Genomic DNA, 15334 nt, shown 5'->3' with positions numbered 1-15334 from the left:
ATAACCATTATGAAGTGCAAGGAATAAATACAGTCTTCAAGTGTTGCAGCCTACGCTTGCAATCTGTCAAAATGTAGAGTTGTGGGGGAAGTTATGCGCTTTGACTGTATGCATCCGTCACTAGCTATCACTCTTCCCGAAGACAGGATAGAAGTCAACAAGAAAACATGAAAATCTAAAAAGAAGCAGCTGGGGCCTTGCTCAGAGGACCTGTAACATCGAGCATAGGGTGGATTCCTTCCCTCCTCATGACTTCCAGGTAAGACACCAAAACTAAGAGTTCAGATCTAGAAATAAAGAAAATTAACATTCACTGCATAAATATGTAAAAGCCACTCATGAGTAAAACCTCATGTCCAAATCCATACGAGGTCAGTGATGGGGAATAAACAGCAGGTACCCACAGACAAGAACTCACTAATACATTTTGTTACATGTGTAAGAAATATCAGTGCAGGGTCCTTTAAATGCTCCAAGAATTCAGTGTCATTCCATACCAAATGACACTATTTCTTCACTCAGAGGACTTCACGTGTTCATTCCCATAAGTCAATCAAATCAGTTTATTGAGATCCACTATACGCATCTTTCTATGTTCTACTGGCAAGGTACATAGCATAAAGATGACTGTAGCTGGCATGCAGAAGTACATACAAAAAATACATGTGAGAGTTAGTACAATTATCTATAGAAAAGGTATAATCCAAAAGGATGACAGACTCAGAAACACCAAGAAAGCCAAGACTTAAATTATCTTCTAGGTTTCCCTCTTCTTTGGGTGCAGATTGAGTAAGAAAGCACAAAATCCTTGATTCTGGAAATCTTAAATATTCAAAAAGAGACAGGTCAGATAACAGTCAGATTTTAACTGTTATACAGCTTCAAGTTGATTTGTCTAACCCAATTCTTTTAGAAATCGTGATATCTAATTGAGAGAAAAAGAGACATTTCATGAATACAAATTTATTTTACACCACAAGTTTATAACAATTACCTTTTAAGTAAACAGGGTTTTTTTTTTCATAGAGAGAAGAGGGGTGGCAGAGGACTGTGGATCGGTTACATCCTTCCGTAGCTCTCAGCATCTGATTCATTTCTGTTTTGGAATTTTGAACACTGAGAAGAGTCTGATTCATACACCTCAGTGATGGAAAACAGTAACGTTTATAGCTCCTTTGAAATCTCAGGCTATTCTCCCAGCAAAAAGAGACAGCAGGAAGAAGAAGCTGCACCACATAGTGTGAACCAAAACACAGTCATCCATTAGCACAGATTGTGACATAACCAGTGGTCTCAATCAGATACCATTTCCCATACTGCATATGTAGGTTTCCTTTCATGCCAACATTTAAACTCAGATCAAACCTTTGATACTGTCCCAAGCCACAGAATGACCTAAGATTAATAAAATTCTCAAGCTGAAAGCTCCTCTGCCCCCAATGATCTGACTGCTGTCAGATAATCAAGGTTGATATAGCACACGAATGTTTATACACCTAGGATTCCAACAGTGTATGCCACCGGCAGATCTGCTGGCCTTTGCTTTCCTTCATTTCCTCCCAGTGCTCCTGCTCCTCCTCCCCACTGCTGTTCTGACCCAGAGCGATCCAGCCAACCATCTCTTTACGCTTCATAGTGCGCCTGCTATAAATGGAAATCATCAAGGTAACATCTGAGAGCTGGAAGAGGGCCACCTGGAAGACAAAGTTCTCTTTATAGACAGGATTGGGTTGGCCACGCCGAATGGATGTCTTGCATCGGGACATCTCTTGGCCCACACAGTTGAGGAGGAAGAGTTTTCCGTATGTATCTACAGGAAAAGCAAACAAGAGTAGGGTGAGAAACCATCAGCACTTTGCACTGCACTGGCTAAGTTGTCATCTTTACAGTGACTTCACATTTCTCTGTGCAATGGTATTCTTCAGGCCTGGTCCTTACTGCTGCCACCACATCTTGCATAGATTATTAAGGAGAAGAATTGTTGCTTTATGTCTATAGTTTCCATATACCTCACAGTCTGACTCACACGGGAAGTGCATTGGAGCCTCCCTTTGTACAAAGTAGTTATGGAGGTGCACAGGCACATGTGCAAGGGGAACTGTGTGAACTCAGAGAAAGTCTTGATTTATGTATTGGATATGCATTCCTTTCTCCATGCGTGGGACACTCTTCCATAGTCAAATTATTGTGTTATATCTTGGCTGAAGTGTATCTTCTCTTCTTGCTCTCCATACAGTCTACCCATCCTCTGGACCATCTCATGCTAGAACTCTGGCCCACAGGCGTCACGCCTACTCCCCTGTGCACTCCCCCAATATTCTGATATCCCAGAGGCCATCACCTTCCCCTAACCTCTAGTAATACAGTTGAATTTGCAACACTTTACTCAGAATCCTTGCTGACTCCGCCTCCACCAGCACCTCACTTCACCCTAGCCCAGCACTCATCACACTGGGTGGTTTCTTGTCTGCAAACTGCTAGTCTCTCAAAGGAAAGGAAAGAGGTCGCCCTGCTGACACAGAACCCCCACACCTGGCCTAGTACCTGACGGGGCTAGACTTTCAACAACTATTTTATGACTAGTCATGAACAGACAAAAAGTTAAACCTTTGTTTTCTTTTAATCTCATGTTTTCAAACAAGAAACCAAAGCAAAACCACCCATTTTAAGACCCTGATTCTAAAATACTATGAAGCACTGACTAATTCCTATTTTTAGTTGCCAAAAGGAAAAGAAAGCATCCAAATTTTACTAATGTCATCTACTTTGGCTAAAATTTCTGAATGAATCACTACAAAGAAAATTATCCCCACAAATATATGTTATTAAAATCACTTCATTGATAATTTTTGGACTTTTAACAAAAAGCTTTGCTTCTAACTTAGATACATGATACCATTAAAAGAAAAATAAATCAAAATGTTTAGGTGTTCCTAAGTTTCCTCTTCCTGTACTCTCTTCAGTGTAGGCAGAATCATTGAGTTTGCAGCTCACTTCCCTAGCTAACCACCAGTCAAATTTTTCAAAAGCGTAAACCCAGATCTCTGTAATTTCCTCTCAGAGCATTGTGAGGTAGGAAGCAAATTACAACCTACGTTTTTCTTTGTACGTTGATCTTTTTTTTCTATTCCGGGTTGATGTGTTATTTTATGCACTTATCTGCTGAGAAACACAAGGTGTGAGATTGCACTTCAGGTGTGAAAACACTTCTCTGTCTCAGAAACAGGGCTCTCCACTCCCCAAACTGTTCCACGGAAAAGCTGTCAACAGACCCACAATGAGAATGAGCCTGGGCTTCTGCAGCTGTACAGCAGCAACAGGGACCCTGTACGCAAGCTCACTGCAGGCATGGATCTGCTCAGGTGATTCTGCCAGTTAGAGCAGCAGGGATGGAGTTAATCTTTCAAACAAAGACTTGTTCATTTTGCAAAGAAAATTCTGAACTTCAGCCTGTCTCGGGATAGATCTCTTTTCTTGTAATTACAGGAAAGGCTTCTTACCACTAACATGACCACTGACTATGTGTCATCAGCACATAGCACCGGAAGAAGACCATTTTATAAGCAATTCAACACAGGGACACCCGACCAAAGGAAGAGACACTGTCCAGTTCAAAAAGGGAAGCTTTAATCAAAGTGCCCAGGAATTCCTGCCTATGTGAAACTGGCAGACACACAACTAGAATCTTCTAGGGTCCCACAACTGACTCCAACGAGCACCAGACCAGTAAGACTGGGTAGCCAAATACCTAACTTAAATGAGTCCTATTTTATTCCTATTTTGTTTCTTTGGAAATTGATCACAGAAGCTATAAAATATTGAGCAAAAATTTATCTTATGAAGATTCAGAAATCTTTATAGTATCTTTAATAACCCTGCATCAAAGGCTTAAATGGGTCAGAATCCCTTGGCGGTTCAGTGACTTGTCTCATCATTTGTCTCATGGCAAAAGGACAATTAACATTTTGGATGTTTAAAGAAAAGCATGCATTTCTATGTTAGAAACAGAAATTGTAGTTAAAAGTCTGAAAATGGTCAGTGAAGTGACTCTGGTAATATATTTTTATTTTATTTATAATAGCTCACAATCCCAATTTATCAAGACACAAAAGTATGTCATTTAGAGCATAGAAGGCATTTACCCCAAAGAAAGAAAAAGCCACAGAAACAGCCCATTCAAAATACTTGCCCATTCACAACCCACCAACTATTGCCGAGTGAGCCTCCAAGGAGAATGCTGTATCAATTAATGCACAGTGAGCTGCCAGGGATGCTGTACCAACTAATGTACATCGTGCCTTAAGGGATGTTCTACCAACTACTACAGAGTGAGCTTCCAGGAAGTCCATGTGACTCAAATATCTGGGACACAGGTCAAGTGAAAGGAAGTTGGCCATTTAACTCTGTTCCTTTTTAGTATATTAATACTTATAAAGCATTTTAAATACATATAAGAAATAGAAACTAATATCATGTCTTCCTATTTGGAATCTTTAGCATTTTTCACATTTGCTACTGATATTTTCTGGGTTTTGTTTGCTTTTTAAGACATAAGAAGTTGGGTATAATGGCTCACATCTGTAATTCCAGCACACAAGAGGCCAAGGAAGAAGGGTTGTTATGAGTTTGAAGCTAGCCTGGACTTACATAGCCTGGACTTACTGAGCTATACAGTAAAACTGTCTCAAAACATATTGACAATTCTTAAGCAGCCCTCTTTGGCACATTCAACTTCTAAAGTTGTAGTTTATCATTTCCATGTGTGTTTATAGATCTTTACCACATGTAAAAAAATGAAGTCAATAACATATTTAACGGTTGTTTTTGTACATTAACATATTTATCACTCCGGTGTATATCTTCCTAATTCATATTTTTTTCATTTTTTGGTAGCCATGCAACAGTTTAGCGATGAAAATATATAAATATTTTATTATATAGTAGAAATACATTGTCAACCAAAAGCACACAAACATCTTTAAATGAAAACCTGTAAACGATTATCATGGCAAACAATTTCAGTGGAGAGCACTAGCTTAGCCAAGTGCTCTCCTGAGCTTGCATTTCCATATGCTACACTTTGAATATGTGTTATAATAGAACATACTTTTGAGAGATGGCTCATGTACTTGGAAAACACAAATATAATCAGCATATAACATAGCCAGTGACAACCAGCACCCAGCTAAATATACTTCTTCACTCAATTTTAAATTTTAAATAGTATCTGTATATGTGTGAGACAGACAGACAGACAGACAGACACATTTGTTTTCCATATGTACTGTTCTGATGTATTAATGAACACCGGCTTGTTTACCCATTTTCATAAAGGACATTTGTTTGTAACAGCCAAGAAACACAAGGGCTTCAGGAAATGTTTTTCTCTATTTGTACTGGACTGGTAGTCAACAGTCTCTCCCAGAGATGTGGTGAATGTCTGTGTTCTTTAAAATTCCAGATATGTAATCTTTGCTACTTGTATTCACTGACAATATTTTCTCCCTGTCAGTGGCTTCCTTCTTGCTGTGTTTAAAGTGACTTTCATAGTATCTAAAAATTTATTTTGAAGTCTATAATTGTCTTTTCTCAGCGAATTCTTTATTATTTATTTAGTTTGACAACTAAAACACGCTACTCAAAGTCCATACTCTCATGTAGTTGCCTCTATGAATCCAGTTTTTCTCCTTTGATGTTTATCTGGCTAAAATTAATATTTTGGCAAGAGATAAGAAGCTAATTATTTTTTTCCATATGAAAAGTAGGACTCAGTAAATTATCCAACTTATAACCTATGACCATGTCCAGCCAGTCTTCAGGTTTCATGCTTGATAATATTTATTATTATCATCTTAAAATATGCCTTTCTGTTTTGGGTAATCTCTATGTCATGTTTAAAATGTGTCTTTATGCTTTATATAGATTGATCCTTATATCACCTTTAAATTGCACATGAATTTCAAAACCATCCTATCAAGTTCAGATAGATAGATAGATAGATAGATAGATAGATAGATAGATAGATAGATAGACAGATAGACAGATAGACAGACAGATAAAGATAGATAGATAGATAGATAGATAGATAGATAGATAGATAGACAGAGGACACTTAGATGGCTCAGTAGATGCACGTGCTTGCTACCAAGCCTGACATTATGAACATTATGATTTTAATTTCCCAAAACCCACATGGTGGAAGAGGGAACAAATTCCCTCGTTATGCTCTATTTGTGAGTTCTCTCTCTCTCTCTCTCTCTCTCTCTCTCTGCTTCTCTCTCTCTCTCTGCTTCTCTCTCTCTCTCTCTCTCTCTCTCTCTCTCTCTCTCTCTCTCTCTCTCTCCGCCTCTCTCTCTCTCTGTGTCTCTGTCTACGTCTCTGTCTCTCTCTTTCACACACACACACACACCACAACAAAAACACACACAATTAAAATATAATTTAAGAATTTTAAAAACTGTTGGAATTTGGACTGGAACTGTACTAGAAATATAAACTAATATAGAAAAAGCTGATGTTTACAACATATAGAATATCTTTGTCAATGAACATAGTATATCTATCAACTTATCCACTTAGCTTCCTTCTAATTTTTTCCAAAATGTTTTACGATTCCTTTCATAATTTTCCTACTTGCCATGATTAAAATTATTTTCTGGTATCTTAGATGATTCATTGCCACTGTAATACTAACATTTTTAAACTTTATTTGTTAATTTTTGCTGATGTATTTGAATACAACTGATTTAGTACAAATATTACTCTAAATCTGTACAAATTTTAGGTATCCTTGTGATTTAATTCAGGCAATCAGATTTTCTCTGCATGTTAGTTTCATTTCTTCCTTTCAAGTTTTACCTATTTTGTTGCTATGTCTTATGCTATTAAGCTGCCTGGAATGTTACTGTCAAGAAAGTTCCCTCTGGACACATATTAGTAGGTGCACATTTTTCTAAGATCTCTCCTGTACCAAAGAGACATAACACCCTAAAACTAAATTCCCCTAAATATCTTGCCAGTCAAATCCCAGTTAGACTCCACTAATGAATGCTATCCACAAGAGATCATCAAGTAGAAGAAAAGGGAAAATATAGGCATTTGTAGTTAGCACAGGAGAGTCTTGTCCACTGTGTTCAGAACTCCTGAGAAACAGTTTATATGTGCACACAGAACAGTTCCAGGATGTCTTATGTTTCAGATGACTGAAAACAATTTTCCTGATAGTTATCCCCAGCCTTCCAGTGCCTGATCTTAATAATAAGCATCCTCTGACATACTGTACCTAGATAATTCTCTGTTTTCTAGACAAAAATCTGACTGACATGGGAATCAGTCTCAATGGGAATGCTGCCTTCATAAAAAGCAAGCATGACAATTGGTTTAGAAATCAGGGCCAATTCATGAAGAAGGTAGGATCGGAGTGCAGAAAACTGGAGTGTGGTAATACATAGCCTCAGGGTACAGCTGTCATACTGTTGTATCTTAGAAGGGGAAACACATGCCCACCCAACATGTGGCTCTAGGAAAAAAGATCCTGAAAACTTCAGAATTTAGAAGTGTGTGCTTTGGTGTGCTTGGCTTAATTTAGAGGAAAAGAAATAGCCTTGGAAAAGAACAGATTCAAGTAGAACTGACTCATGTAGAACTGACCCATGTTAGAGGAAATAGAAAGCATAAAAATTCAGACTTTTCAGTATTTGAAAATCCAGTTGTTTTACATCTCCAAACAGTAAAAGGTAAATTTTTAAAGTATTTGTAAAACAAGGGCCTATTAAAGGTTGACAGGTGACTACTAATCTATGGTGAATATCAAATTAAGGCTGTAGCCTTCCTGCCAATTTGAAATGGCTGAGCCATGTGATTAATAGAGCAGCACTGTCCTCTTCAGTCATATCTATAGCCAGCCACTCCCATTCAAATACAATCTCTTTCACTGTCTCTCCCCAATGCCCAGAGAAATATGCATTTATGCCTCATTAAATAAAAAAAAGTCTATAGTCCTTAGTCAGAGCTTAAAGGGAAATTATGTGACCCCGTTTAGACTGTGGGGGAAAGATGCTGACCACGTTAAGGTGCTGAGACAGTAGGTCCATCTGTCCCAGAATCATAGGCTGGGACATCATAGGTCAAACTACATTGACATATCGTATACATCTTGTAGTTTAGTTAATTCATTAATAAATTGTGCATTTCATCAAATGCTTATGTTAAAAACTATTGATGTAATCATATTTTTCAAAAACTCCATCAAAAATCTATTCGCATCTGGCATAATCAGTCATGTTTTCTCATGAATGAGTTAATTTCCTCATCTTCCATATCATGAAGCTAGATAAGAAGAGAGTGAGGAAGGAGAAAGGGGATGAGAGGCACAGAGAGGCACATAGAAATATAAGTTTATGTCTTTTTATGTGCTAATCTTATTCTTGTGTGTTTATTGTGATTGTTGATGCTTTATTTGTATTTACTATTTTGGTTTGTGCTACTTACTTTAAATTTCCTGGACCTGTAAAATTATTTATTTATTTTTTTATCCAATAAATTGAATTTTATTTATTCTTATAATTCTCCATATGGGGTTTATCACACAGCATGATTTGTTACCTAAAATTAATAGTTCTCCTTTTCCATTTTCCTAAATTTCAAAATTTTAATAAGCTTTTAGAGAATATTTTTAGGTTTTTAAAGGCAAAGTTTGTCAGAAGGCTGAGAAGATTTCCATATATTCCCTGATTCCACATGCCTTGGCCTCCAAAGGTCTCCATGTCCATTAGTGTCCTTTAAAATATGACATCAGTTTAAACAGCCAACTCTTGTAGAGCCCATTAATTTAGCTTTTAATACCCTCTGATATCTTTGTAACATATTTTCTCAGTATTTGGAACATTTAAAAAGTAATTCTGAGAAAAAAGAATAATTCTCACCATATTGGATATTGTTATGCTTTAAGAATCATAATAAGAACCACAGTGGGTCATGCAGAGCCAGGGGTGGAATACAAAACCTGCTATAAACCCATGCAACTACAGCCACATGACTGCTGACAAATGCCAAACATATATTGTAGAAAACACAAGCTTTTCTGAAAAATGGTTCTGGAGAAGCTGAAAATCTCCATCTGCGGAAGAATGAAGCTAGATCTCTATCTTTCACTTTGTACAAAAATCAATTTGAAATGGATCAAAGACCTTAATGTAAGACTCTGCCCATGCTTGTGGAAAACATGGCAAGATACAGGTTCAGGTAGAGACTTTCATAAAAAGGACTTTAATAGCCCAGGAACCAAAGCCAAGAGCTGACAAACGAGATTGCATAAAATCACATCGCTCTTGTACAGCAAAGGCAACAGTCAAAGAGGCAGCCTTCAGAATGGAAAAAAATCATTACGAGCTACATGTCTGATAGAGAAGTAACTAAAATACCCAAAGAACTCAATGAAATACTGAGAAACCAAACAGCCAAATCAATAAGTGAGCTAATGGAATGAGCAGGCAGTGCTCAAAAGACAAAGTACAAATGACGAATAGACACATTAAAAATGTTCAACATATTTAGCCATCAGGAAAATGCAAATTAAAACTATATTGAGACTCCATGTCACCTCATTCAGAATGGCTGTCATCGTGAAAACAAACAATAGGTGCTGGAGAGACTGCTGGGAAAGGAGAACCTCTATACACTGCTGACAGGGATGCAAACTGGACCAGCCATTATGGGAATTAGTATGGACACTAAATATAGTCCATTCATACAACCCAAGCATAAAACTGAAGTGGTTGGATCCAGTAAGCCACAGAAACACGATTACACCATGTTTACTAAAAAACTGTTCACAAGAGCCAAGCTAAGGAGAAAAATGTTATCCATAAATAATGGATTTTTATACCGCCATAAAGAATGAAATTATGCTGTTTGCAGTAAGAAACAAAATGAATGCAACTGGAAATCATCCTATTAGGCAAAACAAGCCAGACTCAGAAGGACAGATATTGCCTTCACTTCGTTTATGGATCTTAGATTTTCTGTAAACAAGAAAACATCTGTGTGTGTGTGTCTTGAAAGTAGAAGTGGAAAGGTCTAGTAAGAAGGGGGAGGGGGAGAAGACTGTGGACTCAGTTTGCCAAGGTACATGGCATACTTAATGAAACTGTCTGTTATAATTGCAATGAATATACAATTAAAATAAGTCTACCATCTTAACCACTGCTCTGTGGGACTGAATAAGAGGGGTCATGAGACCATCACCACCACTTAATTCCAGAACTCGTAGACCTCTCAAAGGCTTGCATTCTAAGCACATTCAACACTAACCCGTGCCCTTCTCTCCGTCAACACTGGCAATACATCCTACTGCATGTCTCTATAATTACTACTCTACGTATCTCATGTCAACAAAATCATTCAATACGTTTTGTATAGTTTATTTATGAAGTGCAATGTCCTCCAGGTTTAAGTAGAATTTGCTTTGGCACAGGGTAAAGTTCCTTCCTTGTACAGGGCTTAACGTGTTCTACTTTATGTATTGTCATGTTTTACTTATCTTTGAATCCACCAGTGGACAACTCTTTGCTTCCATATTTAACTATTGTGAATAACATCAGTGTGAACACGGTGATAAAATATCTCAAGTTTCTGTTGTCAGCTCCTTTGTGTATGTTCACAAGAGGACTCGCTCAATCTGACAATAATTCAACATATCTTTAAGAGTCATCTTACTGTTTTCCACTCCAGCTAATCGGTCAACAATGCAGAAGGGCTCAACTTTTCCAGTCTGACTCTTGTAACTTGGGAATTCTTGATTACAGCTATCCTCGTAGGAATTAAGTTATACCACACTCTATATATTTGCATTTTCCTGTGATTGATGATGTTGACTGTATTTTCATACTCCTGATGGCCATTAGTATAACTTCTTTGGAAAGATGAGTACTCAAGTCCTGTACCCATTTCAAAATCATACTTTTTGCTATTGAGTTATTGAGTTTTAGGATATATATATGATATTAATATTTTTCAAATACATGATTACTTCCCGTATTTTGGGTACTTTATTATTCTACTGTTATATTTTATTTAATTTTCATGTGTACATGAGTGAATGTGTGTATATGTGTGTGTGCATGTTCATATGTATGACTGTGTACCACAGTACACATGTGGAAGTCATAGGACAGTGTTCAGTGTTAGACCCCACCTTCTACATTGTTTTAAACAGAATCACCATGGTAACATTGGGGTTAGATACTCATGCTTCCACATCTCAATTTATATGGGTTCTGAGGATCCAAACTCAGGTCCCCATATTTGCACTGCAAGCATCTGCCCACTGAGCCATTTTGCCTGCTTTTTGCCCGCTGTTGCTTTTTGCTTCATGTTTGTGTATATTTTGCTGCCTGTGCCTTTAGTGCCAAATACAAGAAATCATTGCCAAGTCCATCACTGTGATGATTTTGCTGTTTTCTTCAAAGATTTTCCCATTTTAGGCCTTATGCTGAGTTCTTTGATCCTTTGCAAGTTGACTTTTGCCTATGATGTGAGGTATAGATTCAACTTCATTATTTTGAATGCATCCAGTTTTCCCAGTCCCATTATATATATTCTTTGTCATCTTTGTCAAAAAAATGAGCATATGTGATCATCTCTAAGCAAATCAAGATCTTAGAATTGTTTGATTTCCAGCTCTCTTTCCCATCCTTGATATTACATCTGCACAGGCTTAGACTTGCACTCTGTCTGAGTCCCAACACTGGTCATGTTTACTACTGCTCACAACACAATCCAGCAGGCTTACACTCATTTAGAGGTTTATCAATTCCTTCCTGAATCCATTCCATCCTTCTAATTTCTCTTTCTTTCTTCCTGACATATATTATTTAGTATTCTTTCAATGATTAAACCCTTTCAACTTTCAAGACAAATATCCATCTCTTCCTCTGTTCAAAGAACAAGCTGCCACATTGAGTAGTGATCTTGTGAGGCTTCAATATTGGTCTGTGGTTGGAAGTGCATCCCCTCAGTTAGTGTGCCCTCATCCTTCGATCAGTCACCAGGAGTTTAAAATGTCTTCATTCAGATATAATGGACAAACCATGTTGTCCTTCTTCCCTTCTGCTGTTAAGATTTTTTTTTCTTTAGACTAAGCTCGGGTATCTCTGGCTGGTCTGAACTTGACATGTGTGTGACAAAGGATCATCTGTCATCTTACACCCAAGTGTACATTCCACCATTCCTGATTGAGGCTACCCGGAGGACTGAACTCTGCGCATACTGGGCAAACATTCTGCCGGCTTAATCCATCTCCCAGCCACTTTTAATAGTTTCTGACTTTGATTACTGTGATAACTAAGTGGATTTTCTAGAAAAAGAAAAATTACACAAATGTGTGATGTGGTACATTAGCGCCATATCTCAGTCTTCATAAGAAGTGACCGTTAAGCTGGGTGGTGGTGCAGAAGCCTTCAGTCTCAGAACTCTGGAGTAGGAGCAGACAACTTTCTGAGTTTGAGACCAGCCTGGTCTACAGAGTGAGTTCTAGGACAGCCAGGGCTACACAGAGAAACCCTGTCTTGAAAAACCAAAACCATACATAGAGATGGATGATAGATAGATAGATAGATAGATAGATAGATAGATAGATAGATACATACATACATACATACATACATACATACATACATACACACAGAGAGATGATAGATACATAGACAGATAGACAGACAGGCAGGCAGGCAGACAGACAGACAGACAGATAAGTAAACAGATGAATGAATGAATGAATGAATGACCATTATTACAAGTACACAGTGGCTACTAAAACACTGTTTAACTGAAACGATTCTAAAAGAAGCCCCATGTCGCATGCCTGCCCATGTTTGTCAACTCCTTCTTCTCCTGTGCTCCATTTGTATACCGTCATCGTTCACTTACTCCTCACAGCAAACAAGAGGCAGCTCTGATTTGCTTTTCTGTTGCTCTTTCCTCTCCTCTGCTATTGTGGCTGCCTAACAAGGTTAACACACTGCTGCTGCTAAGCATTATCATTTAGGTGGTAATTATCACGTGTGAGTAATCACAAGCATGCTGAGAAGCTGGGGAACTTGCTGGTTTTAACTGGAGGGGACATCTTAATGATAGCTTTTGACAAGCACCATTATATGTGTCTATACACACATCTATACACAGTGCAGAAACACACTATCAATGAAGGCAAAGCAGAGATGGAGAAAGGGAACTTGCAACAGAATAGCTGACTCCTTCAAGAGATGTCATTGCTTGTGTGTCTGTGGAATTCCTTTGTTCATCTTGTTTGAGACGGAAATAAAAGTCAGAGATGTTCAATCAAATGTCAAGGCCAAGCAATAACTGGGTGACAGGCCTAGGTTAACAGTAGAAGAGAGCTGCTAAACTCAAGTGAGTTGCTTTTCCAAGAAGCCAAATTTAAGGGACAATCAAATGTTTTTGATTGGTACTGATGATGTATGCAAAAGCATTTGTAAAGCACACAGGGATTTCAGAGAGCTATCGCTTGCCAGATCCTACTGTCTCACCTGTTCTCAACTGTGAACCTGGACTCTCCTTTGTCACTTGAAGAATTGTAGACCAGCCTATACCACCTTAGTGGCAATTACAATATTTATGAACAGTGAAATTATTGTATACACTTGACAATTTCGGGGGGGGCACACTTAAGATTGAAGCTAAGAAAGGAACGGCCAAAATGTTAGAACATGCCAAATTAGGTAAGGAACTTCCAAGAGGCCAACGTGGCTGTTCCGGTCTACATCACTGTGATTGCTAGTCTTAGTTGTCATCTTGACTATATCTGGAATTACCTAAAACCCAGATGGATGGACACACCTGTTAGATTTTTTTTTTTTAATTAAATCTTTCGAAGTGGGAAGGCCCACTTTTAATCTGGTTCTTTGAGATAGGAAGATCCTACCTTTAATCTGGGCCATACCTTCTGATGGCCTGCCTATGTGTAAGACACGGAAAAAATTAAGTTCTCTCTTTTTGCCTGCTTGCTCTCATTCTGCTGACGAATCTATTGCTTCATTAGCATTAAAGCCTATGTCTATAGGATTCTGTTGTATAATGAAGAGAGAACCAGTCTCGTAAATTGATAACTGACAGATTCTTGAACCCTTCCTTTTATAGGCAGCCATTGTTGAATTAGCTGTACGACAGCTTGTTAAGTCATTCTAATGAATCCTCTTTCTAGTATAGAAAGATTCATCCTGTAAGTTCTGTTACTCTAGAGAACCCTGACCACCATGAACATATTCTCCGTATCATGAGACCTTCTAGTTTCAGCCATTTGGTGAGGAAGGAAGGATGTGGAGACTCTGGTTGGTATAGTTGGTATTTGTTGTGTCTCCTGCTCACCATTGTTTCCCTTGGGTGCCGAGTATTCGTCCCCCAGGATTTTACCTTAGATGTGGGGGAATGGATTATGTTTTGGCTGCTTAGTTCCTTTAAGGCTCTTAGAAAAGAAAAGAATTCCACCTTTTCCCCACCCCTCTCTACTTTTCAAGACAGGGTTTCTCTACCTAGCTCTGGCAGTCCTGTACCTCGATCTATAGACCAGGCTGGCCTCAAACTCATAGAGATCCACCTGCCTCTGCCTCTTGAGCTCTGGGATTCAAGGTGCTTGCCACTACTGCTGGGCTCATATTTTTCTAAATTGCGAATTTTGCTTAGGGAGAAATACTTAAGACACCACAGCAATTGGGTTGAACTGTCAAGTTCAAAGTTCATTTGTTTTATCATAAGGCAAGAGAGTCTCACTTCTAAATCTCACTCTTTGTCTCTTTTCTGGCAAGCTGTAAACCTTAGCAATATTCCAGAGAAGAAAAGTCTCCAGCGTTCTCCTCTCCTTCATACTTGCCCAGGCACCACAGTGCCACAATCACAATCACCTGCAAGGCAGGGCTGACATGCCCTTTTGACAGAATAGGAGACACTTGAGCTGAGAGCCTCACATGCAGTATTTTGTGACTCTGGCCCCTGTTCATTTCTCAGACATGCCTCTCCCCTTATAGACAGTCCCTCGGGTGGCCACTCACACAGGCTAGGAATCACTGGGTGTCTTCCCCAGCAACGTACCCAGCATCCTTCCTGCCCTGTTCTCACCAACAGCTCATTGACCAATGGACTCCTTCTCCTCCACTTGTTCCAACTCTGCTAAGCTACCTGATACCCAAAATGATACCCTGTACTTGCCTGATAGCTGTCAATGTAGCCTTCATTCCATGATGCAGAACTAACACTTTCAGCCTCCTGGGCCCTGGAAAGTTCCAGGAGATCCTTTGCAGAGCTCCACAAAGGACTTTCT

General features: G+C 38.6%; 1 protein-coding gene across 4 annotated transcripts in view; it reads right to left on the bottom strand.

Moving 5' to 3' along the window:
* Positions 1-539: 539 nt before the first annotated feature.
* The window catches only part of Syt16 (synaptotagmin 16), a 239053-nt gene continuing 224258 nt past the window's right edge, over positions 540-15334 (bottom strand). For all 4 annotated transcript variants that reach the window (XM_028789662.1, XM_028789669.1, XM_028789672.1 and 1 more), the window contains one exon: positions 540-1810. In XM_028789662.1, the coding sequence (XP_028645495.1) occupies positions 1497-1810 (314 nt within the window). In that variant the 3' untranslated portion in view covers positions 540-1496. The remainder of the gene's footprint in view (positions 1811-15334) is intronic.

Source organism: Grammomys surdaster, unplaced genomic scaffold, assembly GCF_004785775.1.
Source record: "Grammomys surdaster isolate TR1022 unplaced genomic scaffold, NIH_TR_1.0 127, whole genome shotgun sequence".
Taxonomy (NCBI): Eukaryota; Metazoa; Chordata; class Mammalia; order Rodentia; family Muridae; genus Grammomys; species Grammomys surdaster.
Note: the sequence above shows the minus strand (reverse complement) of the source record. Positions and strands in the feature narration are given on the sequence as shown.